This window comes from Staurois parvus, unplaced genomic scaffold (genome assembly GCF_062004578.1).
Source record: "Staurois parvus isolate SC_StPar_1 unplaced genomic scaffold, SC_StPar_1.0 ptg000727l, whole genome shotgun sequence".
NCBI classification, from domain to species: Eukaryota; Metazoa; Chordata; class Amphibia; order Anura; family Ranidae; genus Staurois; species Staurois parvus.
The window spans coordinates 5,481,059-5,499,964 of NW_028318523.1; the positions used below are offsets into that span (position 1 = coordinate 5,481,059).

The following is an 18,906-nucleotide window of genomic DNA, read 5'->3' on the forward strand; positions in this document are numbered from 1 at the left end:
ATGCGAATGGATGTGTGACTCCCCACGCTACACCGTGGGCATTCTGGGAATTAAACTGTCACACCTCTTCACTTCTGGGAGCCCTCCGGTCCAGTTATATGAACTCCCCCATGGGCGTCTTCAGTGGATTAGAGAAATCGCTGACAACATCTGCAATGGCTGTGCGGTGATGTCACCTGTAGGCCTTCTATGGGACATCTTGTGTTGGCTGTCCCTCCTCTACACTGAAGCCGGTGTTGGGAGCCGATTTAATGTGACCGGACCAGAGCAACAATTTAGAAGGTGAATGGAAACATGTATAATCTTAGGAGTAGCCTGGACCTCTACTTTAAGTGTTTGTTTTTTTTCTTGTGGCATGGTAAAGTTTTGATCCCACAGTTGGACTGTTTTTCTAGCCCACTTGGAGGCTGGCAAAATATAACTCCTCAAATGTTGTGGAACTGAAAGTCTCAGATTACTCCACTGCTCTCCAAAAATCACAATTTTTTTGGACCAGGGGCCAGTTTGTTGACATTTATAAAAAAAAACGTGAACTAACCGTTTTTGTTTTTTTTATTTGCAGTTTTTTTCTGTCACAAATCTTCATAATTCTATATGAAACATAATGCATTTATTATTTTTTTTTTAATTTTCTGGTTTTTAAAATGCTATTAAACCCTAAACCAATAATGTCATATATTGCAGCTTAGCAGTTGTTAGATGTGGTGGCTGCATTTGTTTTTTTAGGCTTTTTTCCCCCTCTATTTTCACCTGGTGATCTGGCCACTTACACACCTCCTGTATTATTATTATTATTATTATTATACAGTATTTATATAGCGCTAAAAGGTTTGCTCAGCGCTGTACATTATAGTGGGGGACAGAACATGAGACAATACTGTAACAAAACAATACACGAGGGGTTCAAGGGCCCTGCTCTTTCGAGCTTACAATCTAGGAGTATTCGAGTGCCCCCGCTCTGGATGAAGGCGCACAGGGGGCAGATATGGACAGCAGCATTATTAATCTTGGTGGAGGGTAGTGCTGGATGTACTAGTTAGATTTAGATACACGAACAAATTGATGTCATACTCCATCCAACACTTTATAACCAGTTACAGCAACAGTTTTTTTTTTGTTTTTTTTTTTTCATTTTGGGATAAAGGTTTTACATAAAAGCAGATTATTGTAAGCACCTCTGTCAGTGGTACATTTTTTGTCTAATCCCTCTAAATGCTAAATCTGCAAGAGAGATTGTTCTTTTGAAAAACAACAGACTTACTGGCAAGATCACAGATGAGAGCATAAAAAAAGAAAACTAATGCAGTCACCATATCTAAGAATTGGTAAGCTGAAATTTAATACATTTTTGCTTTTATTACTATCTAAGTTGGGTTTCAAGAAACGAATATTTGTATGTTAAAAAATAGTGCTCAGTATTGCTTTTGATAACTATTAGTATATTGTACGGTCTTTGTCCCGTTAGTTGGACGCCTGCAGTGTGTTTTACAGTGAAGTTTGTTCTTATATTTTGCCTTTTCTGGTTCCCCGCCTCTTTTCCCAGTCAACACAATAATGTTTAAGTAAAACTTTTCTGCTTTCATTACACACCTTATTTTAGACCCAGTGATGCCATCACTGGATCCCTGTGCTTCTCTATAAAAGGACAGATCATGGTGGGTGGGAGGGGCTGTGCAGAATTCTGTACATATCTTCTGAAAACATTACAGCACCTTGTACCAGTACTCCTCTCAAGAACCCTCAGCCCTGATGCAAACAGTGGGCTGGCCCCTGGGAGAAGTTATGAAAATATTAAATTGGGTGCATGTCAGTCTGAAGGAGTGGGCGTTCCTAAGCAGACTGTATTTGCATGCAGACCACCCTAAGTAATTTTCACATAGGATGCTGCCACCTCATGATGGAAAAAATGTAAATCCTGTGAATGATAGGGGCAGACTAGGCACAATCGGGCTAAGAAGGAAAGGACTAAATAATGCTGAATGTCCCCCAGCCAGAAAATGAGGTGGCCTCTATCTGACTTGCTGGAGCTCACTGTGTGCAGTGAAATTGGAGTAAGGAATGGGATCTGTACAACTTTTATATGTACAGCCCAGTGGATGACATAGTTTCTAACCAAATCGGCACTTTTTTGGGTCTGGTTGTCTGCAGTAGGAATATTAGATAGTAAGAGGCTTTGGGAAGAGGAACTGATCTTACTGGTTCCAAATACTCTGAGAAAACACTGGGGACTATGTCAATGCTCCATAAATATGGGAAATAACATTGAGTATATTATATATTAGATAACATGCTGCAATACATCTCTGCTGCTTGCTGCTCAGCTTAACCATCCGTGGCTCTTTACTGAATATATATATATATATATATATACATACACAGTGGGGCAAAAAAGTATTTAGTCAGCCACCAATTGTGCAAGTTCTCCCACTTAAAAAGATGAGAGAGGCCTGTAATTGGCATCATAGGTAGACCTCAACTATGAGAGACAAAATGAGAAAAAAAATCCAGACAATCACATTGGCTGATTTGGAAAGAATTTATTTGCAAATTATGGTGGAAAATAAGTATTTGGTCAATATCAAAAGTTCATCTCAATACTTTGTTATATATCCTTTGTTGGCAATGACAGAGGTCAAACGTTTCCTGTAAGTCTTCACAAGGTTGGCACACACTGTTGCTGGTATGTTGGCCCATTCCTCCATGCAGATCTCCTCTAGAGCAGTGATGTTTTGGGGCTGTCGCTGGTCAACACGGACTTTTAACTCCCTCCAATGGTTTTCTATGGGGTTGAGATCTGGAGACTGGCTAGGCCACTCCAGGACCTTGAAATGCTTCTTAGGAAGCCACTCCTTCATTGCCCAGGCGGTATGTTTGGGATCATTGTCATGTTGGAAGACCCAGCCACGTTTCATCTTCAATGCCCTTGCTGATGGAAGGAGGTTTGCACTCAAAATCTCATTATACATGGCCCCATTCATCCTGTCCTGTACATGGATCAGTCGTCCTGGTCCCTTTGTGGAGAAACAGCCCCAAAGCATGATGTTGCCACCCCCATGCTTCACAGTAGGTATGGTGTTCTTTGGATGCAACTCAGCATTCTCTCTCCTCCAAACACGACGAGTTGTGTTTCTACCAAACAGTTCTATTTTGGTTTCATCTGACCATATGACATTCTCCCAATCCTCTTCTGGATCATCCAAATGCTCTCTAGCAAACTTCAGACGGGCCCGGACATGTACTGGCTTAAGCAGGGGGACACGTCTGGCACTGCAGGATCTGAGTCCCTGGCGGCGTAGTGTGTTACTGATGGTAGCCTTTGTTACGTTGGTCCCAGCTCTCTGCAGGTCATTCACTAGGTCCCCCCGTGTGGTCCTGGGATTTTTGCTTACCGTTCTTGTGATCATTTTGACCCCACGGGGTGAGATCTTGCGTGGAGCCCCAGATCGAGGGGGGTTATCAGTGGTCTTGTATGTCTTCCATTTTCTAATTATTGCTCCCACAGTTGATTTGTTCACACCAAGCTGCTTGCCTATTGCAGATTGTCTTCCCAGCCTGGTGCTTTGTTTTGTTTTTGTTTCTGGTGTCCTTCGACCGCTCTTTGGTCTTCACCATAGTGGAGTTTGGAGTGTGACTGTTTGAGGTTGTGGACAGGTGTCTTTTATACTGATAACAAGTTCAAACAGGTGCCATTGATACAGGTAATGAGTGCAGGACAGAGGAGCCTCTTAAAGAAGAAGGTACAGGTCTGTGAGAGCCAGAAATCTTGTTTGTAGGTGACCAAATACTTATTTTCCACCATAATTTGCAAATAAATTCTTTCCAAATCAGCCAATGTGATTGTCTGGATTTTTTTTCTCATTTTGTCTCTCACAGTTGAGGTCTACCTATGATGCCAATTACAGGCCATCTGTCATCTTTTTCAGTGGGAGAACTTGCACAATTGGTGGCTGACTAAATACTTCTTTGCCCCACTGTATGTGTATGTATATATGTGTGTATATATATATATATATATATATATATATAATAAAATCTTTTTTTTTTTATTCACATATGCTGCTGTTCTGTGTATTGGCTCAGGATGAAAGACTGTAGTTTGTGCCTTCTGATCAACACTTTTAACCACCTCCCGTCCGGCCGTTGTATATAAATGGCCAGACGGTGGCACTGCAGGGTCGGGTGGCCGTCTATAAACGGCCTCCCCGCACCCTGCTTGTGCGCGCTCCCTGGGAGCGTGCAGCACCGCGATTCGGTGCCCGCTGTGGCCTCCGGGCACAGTGGAACACCGATCTTCGGACAGGACCTCTGTGCGAGGTCCCGATCATGTGATCACTGATTGGCCAACCAGTGATCACATGCAGAGTAGTAAGTAAGATGTCACTTCTGACATCATTGCTTACTACGTGTGAAATCTGTGAATGATCACAGAGGTCACATGGTCCAAGACTATTCACAACAGCCTTGTACCATGTGCAAAGCTTTGACCAATCACAGCCCACACAGTAAATGTCAATGGCTGCACGAATGCAGCTAGAGAGACGGAGAAATGATTGCTTTTACAGCCTTTATGGGTGTAAAATCAATGTAAAAAAAAAAAAAAAAATCTTCATCACCCCCCACAAATAGTACAGTGTCCCCATGGTGACACTGTACTGCTAGGGTGACAGCATGTAAAAAAATAAATAAAAAATATTTAAAAAAAATGTTTAAAAATTACAATTTTTGGTTATAAACTAATTTGGGTTATATTTTTTTACTAAAAATATAACGGAATACATTTTGGCCAAGATTTATGATGAAATACTATTTATTTGCAAAATTTTATAAGAAACACTTTTTTTAAAAAATTTTTGGACTTTTTAATTTACATAGCAAAAAAAAAATAAAAATCCCAGTGGTGAATAAATACCACCAAAATAAAGCTTTATCTGTCTCAAAGAAATACTAAAAAATTCATATGGGCACAGTGTTGCATGACCGCGCAATTGTCATTCAAAGTATGATCGCGCTGAAAGCTGAAAATTGGCCTGGACAGGAAGGGGGTAACAGTGTCCGGACGGGAAGTGGTTAAAAGTCAATAAAAAGGATAAGTAGTGGTGGAAAAAAGCACTTGTAGAATTTCAGGCTAAACCTAACTAGTTTTAAAAATGTACTCCAAAGCCCTCTCCCCTTTCCCCTTTTAACACTTATGCTGACTAACCCGTGTAAAAAAAGATGTATATACTTCCCTATTTTAATGCCACTCGCCTCCGGTTATGTGATCTGGCTTCCCCTGTATCAATGAGGAGCGACTGTAGGGAAGAGGAGGGAGCACTGACAATGGATGGGCCATGGGAGCCTATTGGTGATCTCACCTCTCCCAGGCATTTCCAGTTATTGAGTGCTCTCTCCTTTCCATTGAAGCCGCTGACTGACACAGGGGAGCAGGATCACGTGGCCAAGAGTGGGCTGAGAATAAGTAACTGTGTACAGTCTTCTTACACAGGTTAGTCAGCATAGTTGTTAGGAGGGAGGGAACATTTTTAAAGTGAACCGTCAGTCTATTTGTCAGCCCTGTTTGAATGGTCTCCCCATCTTGGAATAAAACACACAATTTTACTATATGTAAATACCTTTTTTAGTAGGTGCGCTCCTCAGCCAGTGTCATTTGCCTATGCGAATGACGTAGGATCCTCTAATCCCCCTTGATACCTGGGATACTAAATTCAGTGACATTTCGGCTATGAGGGGAGGGCTGGAAGACAGCTGGAGGGGGGGCTGGAGGGCGGAGAGAGGTGGAGACAGGCGGAGGTGGCATGTGCGTGATTTGCCTTTACTGAGGGGGTGTGGCCGTTACCAGGAAGCGCAAGAGCGATGGCTTCAGCTGCCCAAAGTTAACATGGCTGCGGTGTGCATTTCCAGGCTGCTTTTTTTTTCAATGGAAAATGCAGATTTTGATAAATTTAAGTTGACATAAATTATCTACTTTGTTACATGCTGCTTGTTGTTTTTCTGACACACATCAACTGCAAGTGAAGTTGTTCTTTAGGACTCGTTCGATTTAGCCTGGAATTCTACAGGTATTTGCATAAAAAGTCTTTGTGATCCATGCAACTGGGGGGGGGGGGCAGGGGTGTGTCCTTTGCCTACATACTTTGAGGTATAAAGTGTTCCTTTTCTTATATCAGAAAGTTGGCAGGTTTGGGTAATAGCCTTGGATGGACAGCACTGGTCCCACCGGAGTATAGTACCATTTTATGTTAATTCTGTACAATAGCTTCCTCTCCCATATGTTGGTTTTGGTGCATTTGTAAAAGTGATTTGTAGTGATTTTTTTTTTTCTTTTGTTTTTGGAATTATTGCAGCCTGCCAGCATTTTTAAGAAATACGTGCCTGAATTGCAAGAATCCAAGTTGCACTGCTCACCCCTGCAGTACGCTTTATTCTGCGCTCTGAGAGAGCGTAACAAAGGTAACTATTTTATTATGTTGGAGTGTGTTTTGGGTCATGTGAGGTGAGTTTGAAATAAGCTGATAGCGACCCCTCAGAGTCCCCCGTTCTATTTTTCATGGGGACAGGACACAGCATTTTTTTGAGTTATGCATCATCAGTTTCCTCTACTGTCAAGTTGCACTCGATCTCTGAGTATTTCTAGGCCTTTTTGGCATCAAGTAACTGTTTTTACAGGCTGTCCCCAGTTCTCTTCCTATTTTTTTTGTGCGTGTGTGTGTGCGTGCGTGCTCTTATAAGTTTCAACAGTGAAAGACTTCCTATGTTCTTCAGTGGACTAAAAAAAAAAAAAAATCAGGATTTTTGTACTCATTTTAAAATCTCTGTTGAAGTCTGTTGAGGGATACAGGACCCACTCCTCTGTGTTTATGATCTTGGAACTAGTTCACTACAACACAGAGGGATGCATTCTGGCCTAGCCTACAGTTTTTAGTTTGCCAGTGTCTGATCCTTCTGTAGGCAGCAGTAAAACCCAAAGGTGACAAACCTCCCAATGCCCCTGATTGGGCTCACAAGAAAAGGATTTTAGGGTGAGCACAAAAATAGTTTATTTTTCCATTTGGTGGCGCTGCTCTTGCACTGCAAGGGTTGACTTTGCATTTATTTTAGGGAAGAGTAAAAGCACTTTTATGTATGTGACCCTCCGCTCCCCTGGCAGATGTCTCTCCCCTCCGTGATCTGGCAATGGACTGTACTGGTGCCATCATGTCCAATGCAGGGCTAAAGATCCTGCATCACCCTTGATGATGTCAATACCGAAGACCACTGGAGCACGGGGGAAAAGACACAGATGGGACCGGAGGTTCAGCTAAGTTAGTCGTCTTTTCTATGCCACATAAACCTTATTGAACAGTTAACCCTTGCAGGTGTAGCCCCACTAAAGGGAGAGTTTTCAAATTTCCCAGAATTCAGCTTTAACAAGTTTCCCTAGCCTCAACCAGTGACTGGACAGTGGAAAGAGAAGTAGCAGATTGATCTGTCACTGCTCTCTTCTCCAATCAGCATGCTGTTTGTAAAGCAGCACAACTATTCTGCAGTTTGTGGTTTTTCTCCCCCCCCCCCCAGTTCAAGCTCTGCTATACAGGCATAGGAAAGGGCTGATACCAAGCCAAATTTAGGTACTTTGGACTGCTTTTGTAATAATAAAAACAAAACTGCTTTAATTATGTATTTTAAAACTGTGTTGAGTTTAACTTAAATAAAAAATTTTTTTTTTTTTTTTTCAGACTTGGCACTTGACCTTATGAGAGTCATGAAAGAAGAAGGCATACCTTTGAGAGAGCACTATTGCTGGCCTCTGCTGGCTTCCTTCCTCCGTGAGAAAGATGTAGAAGGTAAATCGTCACATCCTGTGGTTGTAGGTGACCTAGAGAGAATAGCTTGTATAAGTCTGCTTGTCTTCTGCATAATCCGCAACCCCTCAACTGTCAGCTTTTCACCTGTCTTGAGTGACATCATCTTGCCTGAACAAAAGAAGTGTAGACTTTCTGTGTAGTAAAGGGAAGGGATTCATTACTGTTGACAGTAATTAGCAGGTCAGGTACTAATGCATTCTTCAGTTGCTGGTTTTCCAACACCTACACTATTGCAAATAATGCTTGGATTGACTGCATCACCTATGGGTAGTCTGTGTGTGGGCCGCATAAGGTATATCTTTGCTAATGAAATCCAAACCACTTGAGTTATTTCTGGTCTTGGGGAATACTTCGTATGCTTGTACCGTGGTACAGAGAGGACCAATGTGGAGTGGGTAAGTTAAACGATTTTTGTTAGACATAAGCAAATTGCTTTGTTGGCCACACATTGTCCCCTTGCATTTTCAGATGGATTTTGTAGGTTGAGAAGTCTGGTTTTGTGAAGTGACTGGGCAATTTTAGGGAACAGGAAAACTAAATTATAAACATTAAAGCTGAACAGGCAAACCAGTGAAAAATGAAATACATATTTTAGCAGTTTTACCAGCCAATGGGTTTTTGTTTCTCTTCATTCAGTCCTGGTATCTCCACAGCCCTGGCACACAGTATAGTCCTGTCTGACGGGGCAGGAGACCTGATTTTTTTTTCTGCTTCTATTAAAGTACTTAGGCAGCACATGAACATTGCAGCACATCTAGCTGTTCTGCTGCTTATCATCTGAGTTTTGCTGTACAGCATATTGCAAAAATGTATTAGCTGGTAGACTTCAGAGCTGCATTAACTTATTATTTTTAAATCTGCCTGGAATTCAGCTGCAGAATATTTTTGCTGCAGTGCCCTTACTAAAGTTGATTTGCTTGCAAATGTTGATATTTTTCAGTCTTTTAGTTGTCAGGCGAGTCACCCAGATCCTTTTTTTCTGCCTTATTTTTGGCACAAAATTCTCCTTGATGATTTTATTATCTTTTCAAGCAGTAGAAATTGGTCGGTTTTGGGTACTGAGATTTACTGATTTTGAAACCTGATGATGGACAGAGTGGAGAACACAATAGAATCCCTTGCAGAGAAGAACTGGACTAGACCGTTGTTTATTACAAATAAATAATGGGCTAATGGCCCTGAGTGGAAACCATGTCCTTGAAGACAACACCCACTTTTCACCATGGCCATCAATCACTGCAGCACCGTAGTGCAATTTCTTTAGCTTACATAGAACTGTCTCTAGCACGGAAGGGCCGGTTGGTTGTGTTTGTCTCCCAGGCTAGAGTCCTCCCCTGACTTTGCATATTTATACATCTTTTCTTTAATGATGTGAAAATACATTAGAGTTTTTACAATGCTAGCTTGAATTTCTCTTCAATTTTGCACAGAAGGAAGTGGTTTAAGTTGCACAGATTCTAAACCTTTACATTTTTTTAAAATAACACTCTGTGCAGTGGTTTTGCATACGGCAGCCCCTATCCTCCTGCCTTCTGAGTACACCCCCCCCAACAAGCCGCTTTCTAGTGGGGTACTCATGCGGGTCCGCGCCCGAGCCCTGATTTTTCATCTATAGACAGACAGGTAGGCCTTGCCCTGCCTCCTGCTCCTTTATAGGACTCGATTGACAGCAGTAGGAGCTCCTACTGCTCTCCATCTGCCCTGTGAGGAGAGAGCTGAGAGAGACGCTACTCTGGTGCACAGCACTAAATCGAGATTGGGTCATGTAAGTAAGGGGGAGGGGTATCCTGGACACAGAAGGTTTTACCTTAATGCAGAGAATGCATAAAGGTAAAAACCTTAAGGCTTTAGAACAGGGGTGTCAAAATGGCGGCCCTCCAGCTGTTGCGAAACTACAAGTCCCATTATGCCTCTGCCTTTGGGAGTCCTGCTTGTAACTGTCAATCTTGCAATGCCTCATGGGACTTGTAGTTTTGCAACAGCTGGAGGGCCGCCATTTTGACACCTGTGCTTTAGAATCACTTTTAGATTCTTATACTACTATGAACCTCCAGGCTATGCAGGTATTTCCAGGCCAATCCAGCATTATAACACACTAGTATTACAGCATGTTTCTGCCCAAACAACAAACCGTAATACACTACTGTCTACTGTGGTGTGCTATGGTCTATAGTACGGGTATGACTGCCATATAGTTGCTATGATAACTGTCACCTTCCTTGAACTTTTGCCTGAACCTACTGCAGTTCCTACGTTTTCATAGACGTATGACCTATCCCGGTAGCTCTGGCTTGTTGATGTCATTTAGTACTGTCCAGCGAGGAAGGTTAAGGATGTGCTTACTTCACCTGATCTCCATACTACTGCAAAGATGTGGGCAGTAATCATAAAGGCAACATCTGTGGCCTTTATGGTGCATGCTGAATGGATTTTTGTTTGGTGCAAAATGTTCAATGTTGGAAACAACAACCATGTCCCAATTTTTAGTTTAAAAAAAAAAAAAATTTACTAATGGCACATGTTGGAGTATTCCATGGAGTCTCGGAGTGCCAAATAAGCATCAAAGCATCACTGATTTGTACAGCAGTGATATATTCTGTGTGTAAATCTTTTTTTTTCTCATTTAGGAATATTTCGAGATTGATACCTAATGCCCACATGCGCATTTTACTGCACATGAGTTTTTTTCCCTTGTTGGATGTTTCTCTCATTCTTCAAAGTTCAGTGTTAGAACAAAATTTAGGATATTATAACATCACTACAATATGTCCCAAAAGTTATGGTATTGCTTTCTTAAATAGAAGATATTCTTGTATCATTTTAGTTTCAAATAAAAAACAAAACACTTAGTTTAAAGATTGTGGACAGAGCCACAGTATTCATTCCTCTGTATACATCAACGATTCCTAGACTGCTGCCTTGCATAGCACAGTTAAAATCTAAAATATAGAGCCATTTAACCAGCTGGTTTATAGAGGTTTCGTATTTTGAGGTTTTTTGTGGCTCTCATCAATCGTAGATATGGAAATCCAAACTGTAGCTAGGGGGCCTTGGAGGACAGTGGTGAGGTGGACTATAGCCAGAAGATCCTTCAGCAAAAAAAAAAAAAACTACTAATTTCCATAATTGGTCATAGCGGTGATGGACCAGTAGGTTCCTTTGGTGCTGTAAGTCTAGAACATTATCTTCATACCGATCATAATAAACGTATCTGGTGGCCTATGCAGTTAAAACGCCCATACCTACAATTCAGATTTTTGCCTAGGTTGTTGACTTCAGGTTGACTTTACCTTGAGCTTCATCAGTTTCAAAAATCTTATGTGGCAGTATGAATGTACAGTCATTGTGTGAGTATCATTATCGGTAAATATAAACTCAAATTTCTGTACAAGAGGGCTGGGAATAGTACTTGGAGCAGGGTAACCGAGGCTTAGAAAAGCTTAAGGGGTTGTGAACCCTTACATACACCCAGTGAAGTGATTGGCGTCAGATGATACAAAGAGGTGAAATAAATCCTCTTGCATAGGCTGTACCTGTTAATCTGCAGTCAAGCTGCTCATAGTACGGACATCAAACGCTATTTCTGAGCCTCCAGCTGGCAGGGAGTGGGAATCTGATGTCACACACTGCATAGAACAGAACTGTGTAATCTGAGACCTGAGTGGAGGAAGTTAACATTTCTCTGCTGCACCTTTAGCAACATTTTACACCCATATTTAGGGTTTTCCCTGCACCCGCTGTTACAATTTTTTTTTGTAAAATATGTGGCAGTGCGGGGCTCCACCATCCCAGCCTCTTCATTCATCCGTAGTGTTCTGTGAATGGGAGAACTACAACTACCATCAGCCATTGTGGGTGACAGCTTGTAGTTCTCAGTGAACTACCAGGGTGCTAATAGTGCTCTAGGTAGTTAATTGATCTTTTCTGTCTTTCAGTAACTGCCTTCCTGTACAAGGTAGGGGCAGACAACTACACTGTCAGTCTGCAGGAGCCTGAGATTACACTGATCGTGGGCTAAATAAAATAATAAATGCAAATTTTTTTTTTACCTTGAAAAAGATATATATATAATTTATTTATTTATTTTTGTTAATTTATCCTTTAACACTTACAGGTCTTGTCCCAAAACAGACCACAGCTCACCCCTTTGTCTCTCCATACGCCCAGTGCATGGCATAGAACCTTCTTCCAAGATAATAGACAAGAAGAAAATGAAAAAACTTCCAGCACTCCATGGTATTCTCCAAATTATCCTTGTCACTGTAGCCTGCTCCACTATAGATTAGGCTTTATGCACACCACTCAGGTACAATGGAGCGTGCATATTCCACGTGTCGGGCAGCCCATTCATTTCAGTGGGCTGCCCTATGTGCGAGAAATGTGCAAATGTCCCTGATCCTTTTGCATAATCGCACCATACCGATCCGCGTGGTACTGTGCAGTTTGGCACAAGTGTTAGCAGATGCATGGGGGGGCTCTTAAGAATGAATGACACCACCACATATCTGCTAAAGGGCAGTGCATTTCTGTATGTGTTTGGAAAGCATATGATTTTTCTTGCTTTCTACGCATGCACAGAGTGTGAACTTAGGTTTAGACCAAGCTGCAGTCACAAGTATAGTCTGACGGATACTTTAAAACACTGGAAGTTTTTTGGTTTTCATCTTGTCTCACCCCCAGCCTGCTCGGACAGCGAAAGGAGAAGCAGTAGACTGATGAGCTCTTCTCCCTCTTACTCTGCTTTCTTTTCCTATTAGCATGTCCCTTGTTGGCACATGAGCACAGCAGCGCAACTCTTTGTGATGCTTTTCCCGCTGAAAATTGGCTAATTTAATATCTATTAATGATTACCAAACTGCATTATTATGCATGGTTTATATGTGCTTGGTATGCAATTTAAGGCATTTTTGGTAATCACTGACCCAAATCAAGTATTTGGATCAGGAGCTCTGACTTTGCTATGACTTCCCCGGTGCTTGCTTGTTCCGAGTGATTCACAGTATGGAGGTCAGAAAGGGCTAGGAAACCAGTGTTGTGATAGGAAATTGCCAACTTCGCTTCCCATATTACTCTTGGTACAAGTTTCCTTTTAGCATTCTAGCATCCACTTGCTACTTGGACGTCAGATCTTGATGGAGTCTACATCTTGGACATGAACTCTACCCAATCCTTGCATCCATGAAGAGTTAAGTCTAGAGCTTAAGAAAAAGTAGTCTGGAAAACTCCTGAGATTGCGCCTTGTTTAGGGAATGCTTCTGGAATGGAGTATAGCAATCTACAGATAAAGCAAACATTTTATGGCTGACCCGCCAAGAGCGTTAGAGACAGAAAAATCTATTAAGGAACCTTAAGTGGGCCCGAACACTTTCACTTTTTCTTTGTTACACGTGGGACACCATCAAAGTGGGACCAAATTAACCAAATGTGACTTTTTTCATCTTGGAGTATGGTATATTAATTCTTTAGGTTGTATTAGTGGTATTTCAAAAGGTGTAATCTCGTAAAAAAAACATGCTTTTAAGAAAAGTATTTTCCCCTCGGGGATACAAAAAATATGTCGTCTTCATCTTATCGCGCTGTATAATGTATCATAGATTGAGATGCGCAGTTGTTAGCTTGACACCGGGTGACAAACAAAATGCACTAACGAAATAAAAATGCTTTTAGCTGATTTAGTCTTGTTGCAATTTTAGCTAAAATATACATTGGTATTAAAGCTTGGAAGGAAAGTCGGAAGCAAATATTCCCTAATGGTCCCTTGCCGTAAGTGACAAAATCTGTTTTGAAATGCTTTTTTTTCCTTTAACAATCCGAATGAAGTTAACCCCAGACTTGAGTACTTGACTGGATTAGTAATTTGGATGCACAAGCCGTTATTTTAGGTTAGCAATGTATGCTATGAGTTCTAGTTATTTTGTATTGTTTCTGCCACTTTGTCTTCCTCTGTACCTTTTTGTATCAACTTAAAACTGAACTCATGGCAAACAGCTAAATAGACAGATGAAATGCTTTTAAAAAGACGATTTTGCTTGCCAAAGATTGTGTACTGTTAAACCAGTTTTGAGATTTACACAGTTCTGCTACACAGCAGAGAGAGAGCATACATGCAACAAAAGTTGGTGAAAAGCTACTGGCATGCTACAAGGGATGGTCAGCCACTGCAAACATTCTAGAGGAGTTAGAAACTTGGGCCATGCTTAAAGGAACTTTTAGGCTCAGTTCACACTAGCTTTGTCAGCAGGCGACAGGCGTTTGGGAAGCGTTTTTAACGCTTCTCAAACGCCTATGAAAATTCTGCACATGGCAGCACACAGTGCTGTTCACATTGAAGTGTTAGCTTTGTGTTGCTTTGCGGCAAAACTAACGCCTCGTGTCGAGTTAGGAGGAGTTTAAGCCTCCCATTCAAGTGTATGGTAACGCTCCTCAAACGCTTGGCAGGCGTTTGCGGGATGTTAATACCATTTAACTTCATTATAGGCATTTGTGTTGCAGTTTTAACGCTTGGCAAACGCCTCAAAAACGTGCATAGGGCGATTGAGGAGGGTTAAAAACTCTTCCCAAACGCCTGTCTAATGCCTGTGAAATGCTATAGGGGCGTTTGGCAAGAGTTAGAAATAAGTCAAGTGTGAACGAGCCCTTATAGACTAGACACACATTGAGGTTGATTTACTTGAACTGGAGCATGCAAAATCTGGTGCAGCTGTAATACCCAATCAGCTGCCAACTTCAGCTTTTTCAGTTAAAGGATAAGTTCACCTTTTGACAAAAAATTATAAATGCACATTTTTCTGCAGGTAAAAAAAAAGTGCATTTATTTTTTGTTGCAGGAACCTGTAAAGCAGTGCACCAACACTCAGCAGATCGCTGATGCCATGCGGGTCTCCTGCAGACTTGTCAGTATATCTGCTTGCCCGTATGGGATATATGGGCAAACAGATCTACTGACAGGTAGAATCAATAAACTACCACGGTGCTCCACAGTGCCTTGGTAGTTCATTGAAAACCACAAGCCGACAGCCGCTAAGGCTGTTGAGACTTGTAGTTCATTCGTTCACAGAACTCTATAAATGAATGATGTGAGCATGTGGGCGGAGCACTGCACAGCCACGCTTATTTAAAAAACTGCCAGTTCTCCTCTTACTGCTGTCACAGGGAGTTGCACCAGATTTTGAACGCTTCGGTTTTAGGAAATAAACCCCATTATATGAGACTGCTAGCTATTTCAGCTTCTTTGCAATTCATTGATTCTACATATGTGCTCACTAGGCCATTAGCCGCCTTAAAAATGACTTGTGCCACATTTGAAAAGTTAAAAAAAAAATGGGAAAAAACCCCCCGAAGAAAGGAAAAAAAACTTTCAAGAGGAAAGAGATGGACAGCACAGAAAAAAAGTAAAACCGTGTGAAAGAAATCAAGCCAGGCTGATAGAAACCAGTCAAAGAATCCTTTTTTTTTTTCTTCTCTGGCTTGAGAGAATTGAGGTAAGGAAGACGCATACTGTCAATGTTGGCCCCGATGGCTCCACAGTAAGTGCAAATTGTCCGCTGGTTGGGCACCAGGGCTAAGGCTGATGTCACACTATTGCTTTTCATGAATGTGCGCAAAATAATGCGATTTTGCATGTTCATGAAACTCGCAAAACATACGTGTTACTCTCTCATTGTTAAGGGTATCCCAAGGTGGCAAACAGACGTGTGTTTCTGACGTGAAAAAACAAGCAGCAAAAGATATGAAGCTCAATGCTCAAAAAAGCTGCATGCGCTTTTTTGTCGCATGTAGGCAGCCCATTAAATGTAAAGGGCTGCCCTATGCATAAAGTTGGACAACGTGCAAATAAGCGCATATATAGGACACCCAATGTCATGGGCCATGGTATGAATGGGGCCTGCAGAAAGACAGTTCACTTGGCATTTTGTACTTTTCTGTTGTGTGGATAGTAGATGCTAATTAAAGCATAAATTCACCTTTTAACAAAAAATAATAAATGCACTTTTTTTTTAATTTTTGCAGGTAAACAAATGTGCATTTATTTTTTGTTTGTGGAGCCTTTAAAGCATTGCAGCAGCGATCAGTAGATTGCTGGTGCTATGCAGGCCCCCTGACCTGTCAGTATATCTGCTTGCTCATAGATCCCAAACGAGCAATCAGATACGTACTGACAAGAAGGTTCCGTGCCGTGGTAGTTCATTGAAAACTACAAGCTGACAGCCGCAAAGGCAAAAAGCAATGAAAACTGAGAGAGCGCGATGTGGCCAGGCGGGCGGAGCTCCGCACAGCCACATTTTTAAAACAAATTGTGACAGAGGAGAGAAGACCCCCTGCTAGTTGTCGCAATGGGGAGGGGGGGTGAGGGCACTGGTCTGATTGTAGTAACATTGTTCCATGTTACACCCTGAATATGTGTGTAACATGTAGCATAGTACGAAAGGTGAACTTATCCTTTAAAACTCGATTGCTGTTATTTCTGGGAGTTGTGCACAATCCTTGGCATGATGCACGTTTTAAGGTAAATATAGAAAGGAAGTCTTGTCTCTTCTGCAAGCCATCTCGGTATGTTTAACATTTCTCAGCTAGATGTATGAGGGTTATTTACTAAAACTGGCAAGTGCAAGATCTGGTTTCAGCTCTGCATAGTAACTAATCAGCTTCAAGGTTTTATTGTCAAAGCGGTTCTAAAGGCTCAAGAGCTTTTACCTTAATGCATTCTGTGCATGAAGGTTAAAAACCACCTGTGTGCAGCTTACCCTCAGTCCCCCCCCCCCACCAAGCCCCGCTAATACTCTCCTGAACCCCCTCTTGATCCAGCCATGTGCTCTGCTATCTCGGGACTCCCTCTCCTCATTGGCTGAGACAGCAGCGTGAGTCATTGGCTCCAACTGCTGTCAATCACAGCCAGTGAGCCAATGAGAAGAGGGGGTGGGGTTGAGTCATGGCTCTGTGTGTGAATGGGTACACAGCGCAGTGGATGCCCCCATAGCAAGCTGCTTGCTGTGGGGTGCCCCTCTGACAGGAGGGAGGAGCCAGCAGCGCCGGTAAGGGACCCGAGAAGAGGAGGATCCTGGCTGTTCTCTGCAAAACCACTGCACACAGCAGGTAAGTAGAACATGTTTAACAAAAAAAACAAAGCCTTTAGAATCGCTTTAATTGAACACGCTGATTGGCTACCATGCACAGCTGCATCAGATTTACAAGCATCTAGGCATGTTTAAAAGCGTTAAGCGCTTAAGCGTTAATTCATTTAATTGGCCAGAATAATATATTATTCTAGCCATTGAAATTAGTTAACGCTCAAGCGCTACACACGCCTAGCATTAAAACGTGTTTTAGGTGGGTTTACATGCGTCAGGTTTTTATTTCTGCCAAAATGCTGCTGCTCCTAGACGCACTGGCCCAGGGTTTTTTCTTCTTGCTGGTGAATGCTACTGCTACTAAAATCTAAAAGTCTATATGTGCATGGACACATAGGATAACATGGAGGGCTGTTTGGAAGCAGTAAAAAAAAACAAAAAAAAAAACGCCTGATGCCCCTAAAAGTGGCTGCAAAAACACCCTGTGTACATGAGGCCTTCAAGTCGATAAAAACTGTGCAAAGGTTTTTTTTTTTTTCTTTCTAAAGCAGCAGAGTAGAAAAGCCTGTCCCCTACCAGCAGCTGCAGACAATGTCACTTGCTCTCTACAGTCGATGAAGTCCATGCTTTCTGCTGTTTGGAGAGCACCGATACTGAAGGGGGACCTCCTAAAAAGAGGTCACTGCTTATCCACAGAGTACAAGGGTGCTTCTGCACAGGACTCTCTACTCAGGTTGTGACTGCTTTCTAAAGAAAATGATCTGTAAGACTTTGTATAGCTTGCTTTAATGCATCTGGATCAAATTTAGTGGATTTAAAATTCCAGTTGTGCTTTAAGAATTATGAGGGTTCTTTAAAAAGTTTCCACTCACTGGTTTATATATATATATATATATATATATGTAAACTTTTTGAAAACCCCTCATATTTCCTACAGCAATTTGGGTGTAGTGTTGCATGACCGTGCAATTGTCAGTTAAAGTAACGCCGCGCCGTGTCACAAAAAATTGCCTGGTCAGGAAAGGGGGTTATTCCTCTGGAGGGCAAGTAGTTAAACATCAGAAATAATAAAGTGCTCAATGCTCACATTCCTACAGGAATGTAGTTTATATGAGAAATGCTGCGCTTTTGTGAATAGACCTGCAGTCTCCGGGGAAAGGTGATGTGTCCCATGAAGTTGTGGGCAAGGAGGCCAAACTTTTGCCTCGTTTGTATGCCAGAAATAGATATCCGCTCCCTTAAAAAAAAGAAAAGAAAACCCAATATAGGCAAATGAGATGAGGGTGGACAGAGGGAGGATGACAATCGATGGAATTTGTTTGTAAGTGATGTTCCATGGTAAGTCTGCAGGTAGAAATTGCTGCCATTTCATAATATAAACAGCAAAATTGTATCTGAACGGTAGAGAACTCGGTCTTGGCGTAATATGGTTGTAAACCCTTATATATACCCACTGAAGTGACTGGCCTCAGGTGATACACAAAGATTAAACAAATCCACCTACATTAGTTGTATCTGTTTATCTGCTGCACTCTCTCCTGGATAGCCTTCTAAAGCACACAGATCATAGGCTATTTCTCAGTTCCAGCAGGCAGGGGGTGGGGATCTGACCTTACACATCATAAGAAGAGAGCTTCGTGTAATGTGAGACCTGAGTGGAGGGAAAAGACACGCCGCCCCCTTGATAGTCTCATTGGGAAACATGCGCTGTTGAAGCTGTCATTCACCTTCTGTGTGCTGGAGGGGGTGTCTGTCTCTGGAGATTCTGTGGTGTTGGGATAATCTGAGAGTCTTTGCAGAAGGCTCGATTAAAATCTTGAACCTGGCCAGATTTGGCCCAGATGGCTGTATGGTGACCACTGGTGTAGAACACTAGGTCTGTGTTTGAAATTACTGTGTTCCTGGTATTCTAGGAACACCTTCACCCCAGCCATTAGTGTGCTGAAGGTTATTATCATAGCCCATGCTGGGTACAGAAATGGATTATCATTCTG

At 42.0% G+C, this 18,906-nt stretch overlaps 1 protein-coding gene across 1 annotated transcript in view; it reads left to right on the plus strand.

The window, feature by feature from the left end:
* Positions 1–18,906, plus strand: part of LOC149445344 (leucine-rich PPR motif-containing protein, mitochondrial-like) — a 164,207-nt gene that overhangs the window by 39,912 nt on the left and 105,389 nt on the right. Inside the window, exons 10-11 of the mRNA XM_089653936.1 lie at positions 6,345–6,450; positions 7,716–7,823. Coding sequence (XP_089510062.1) covers positions 6,345–6,450; positions 7,716–7,823 — 214 coding nt within the window. The remainder of the gene's footprint in view (positions 1–6,344; positions 6,451–7,715; positions 7,824–18,906) is intronic.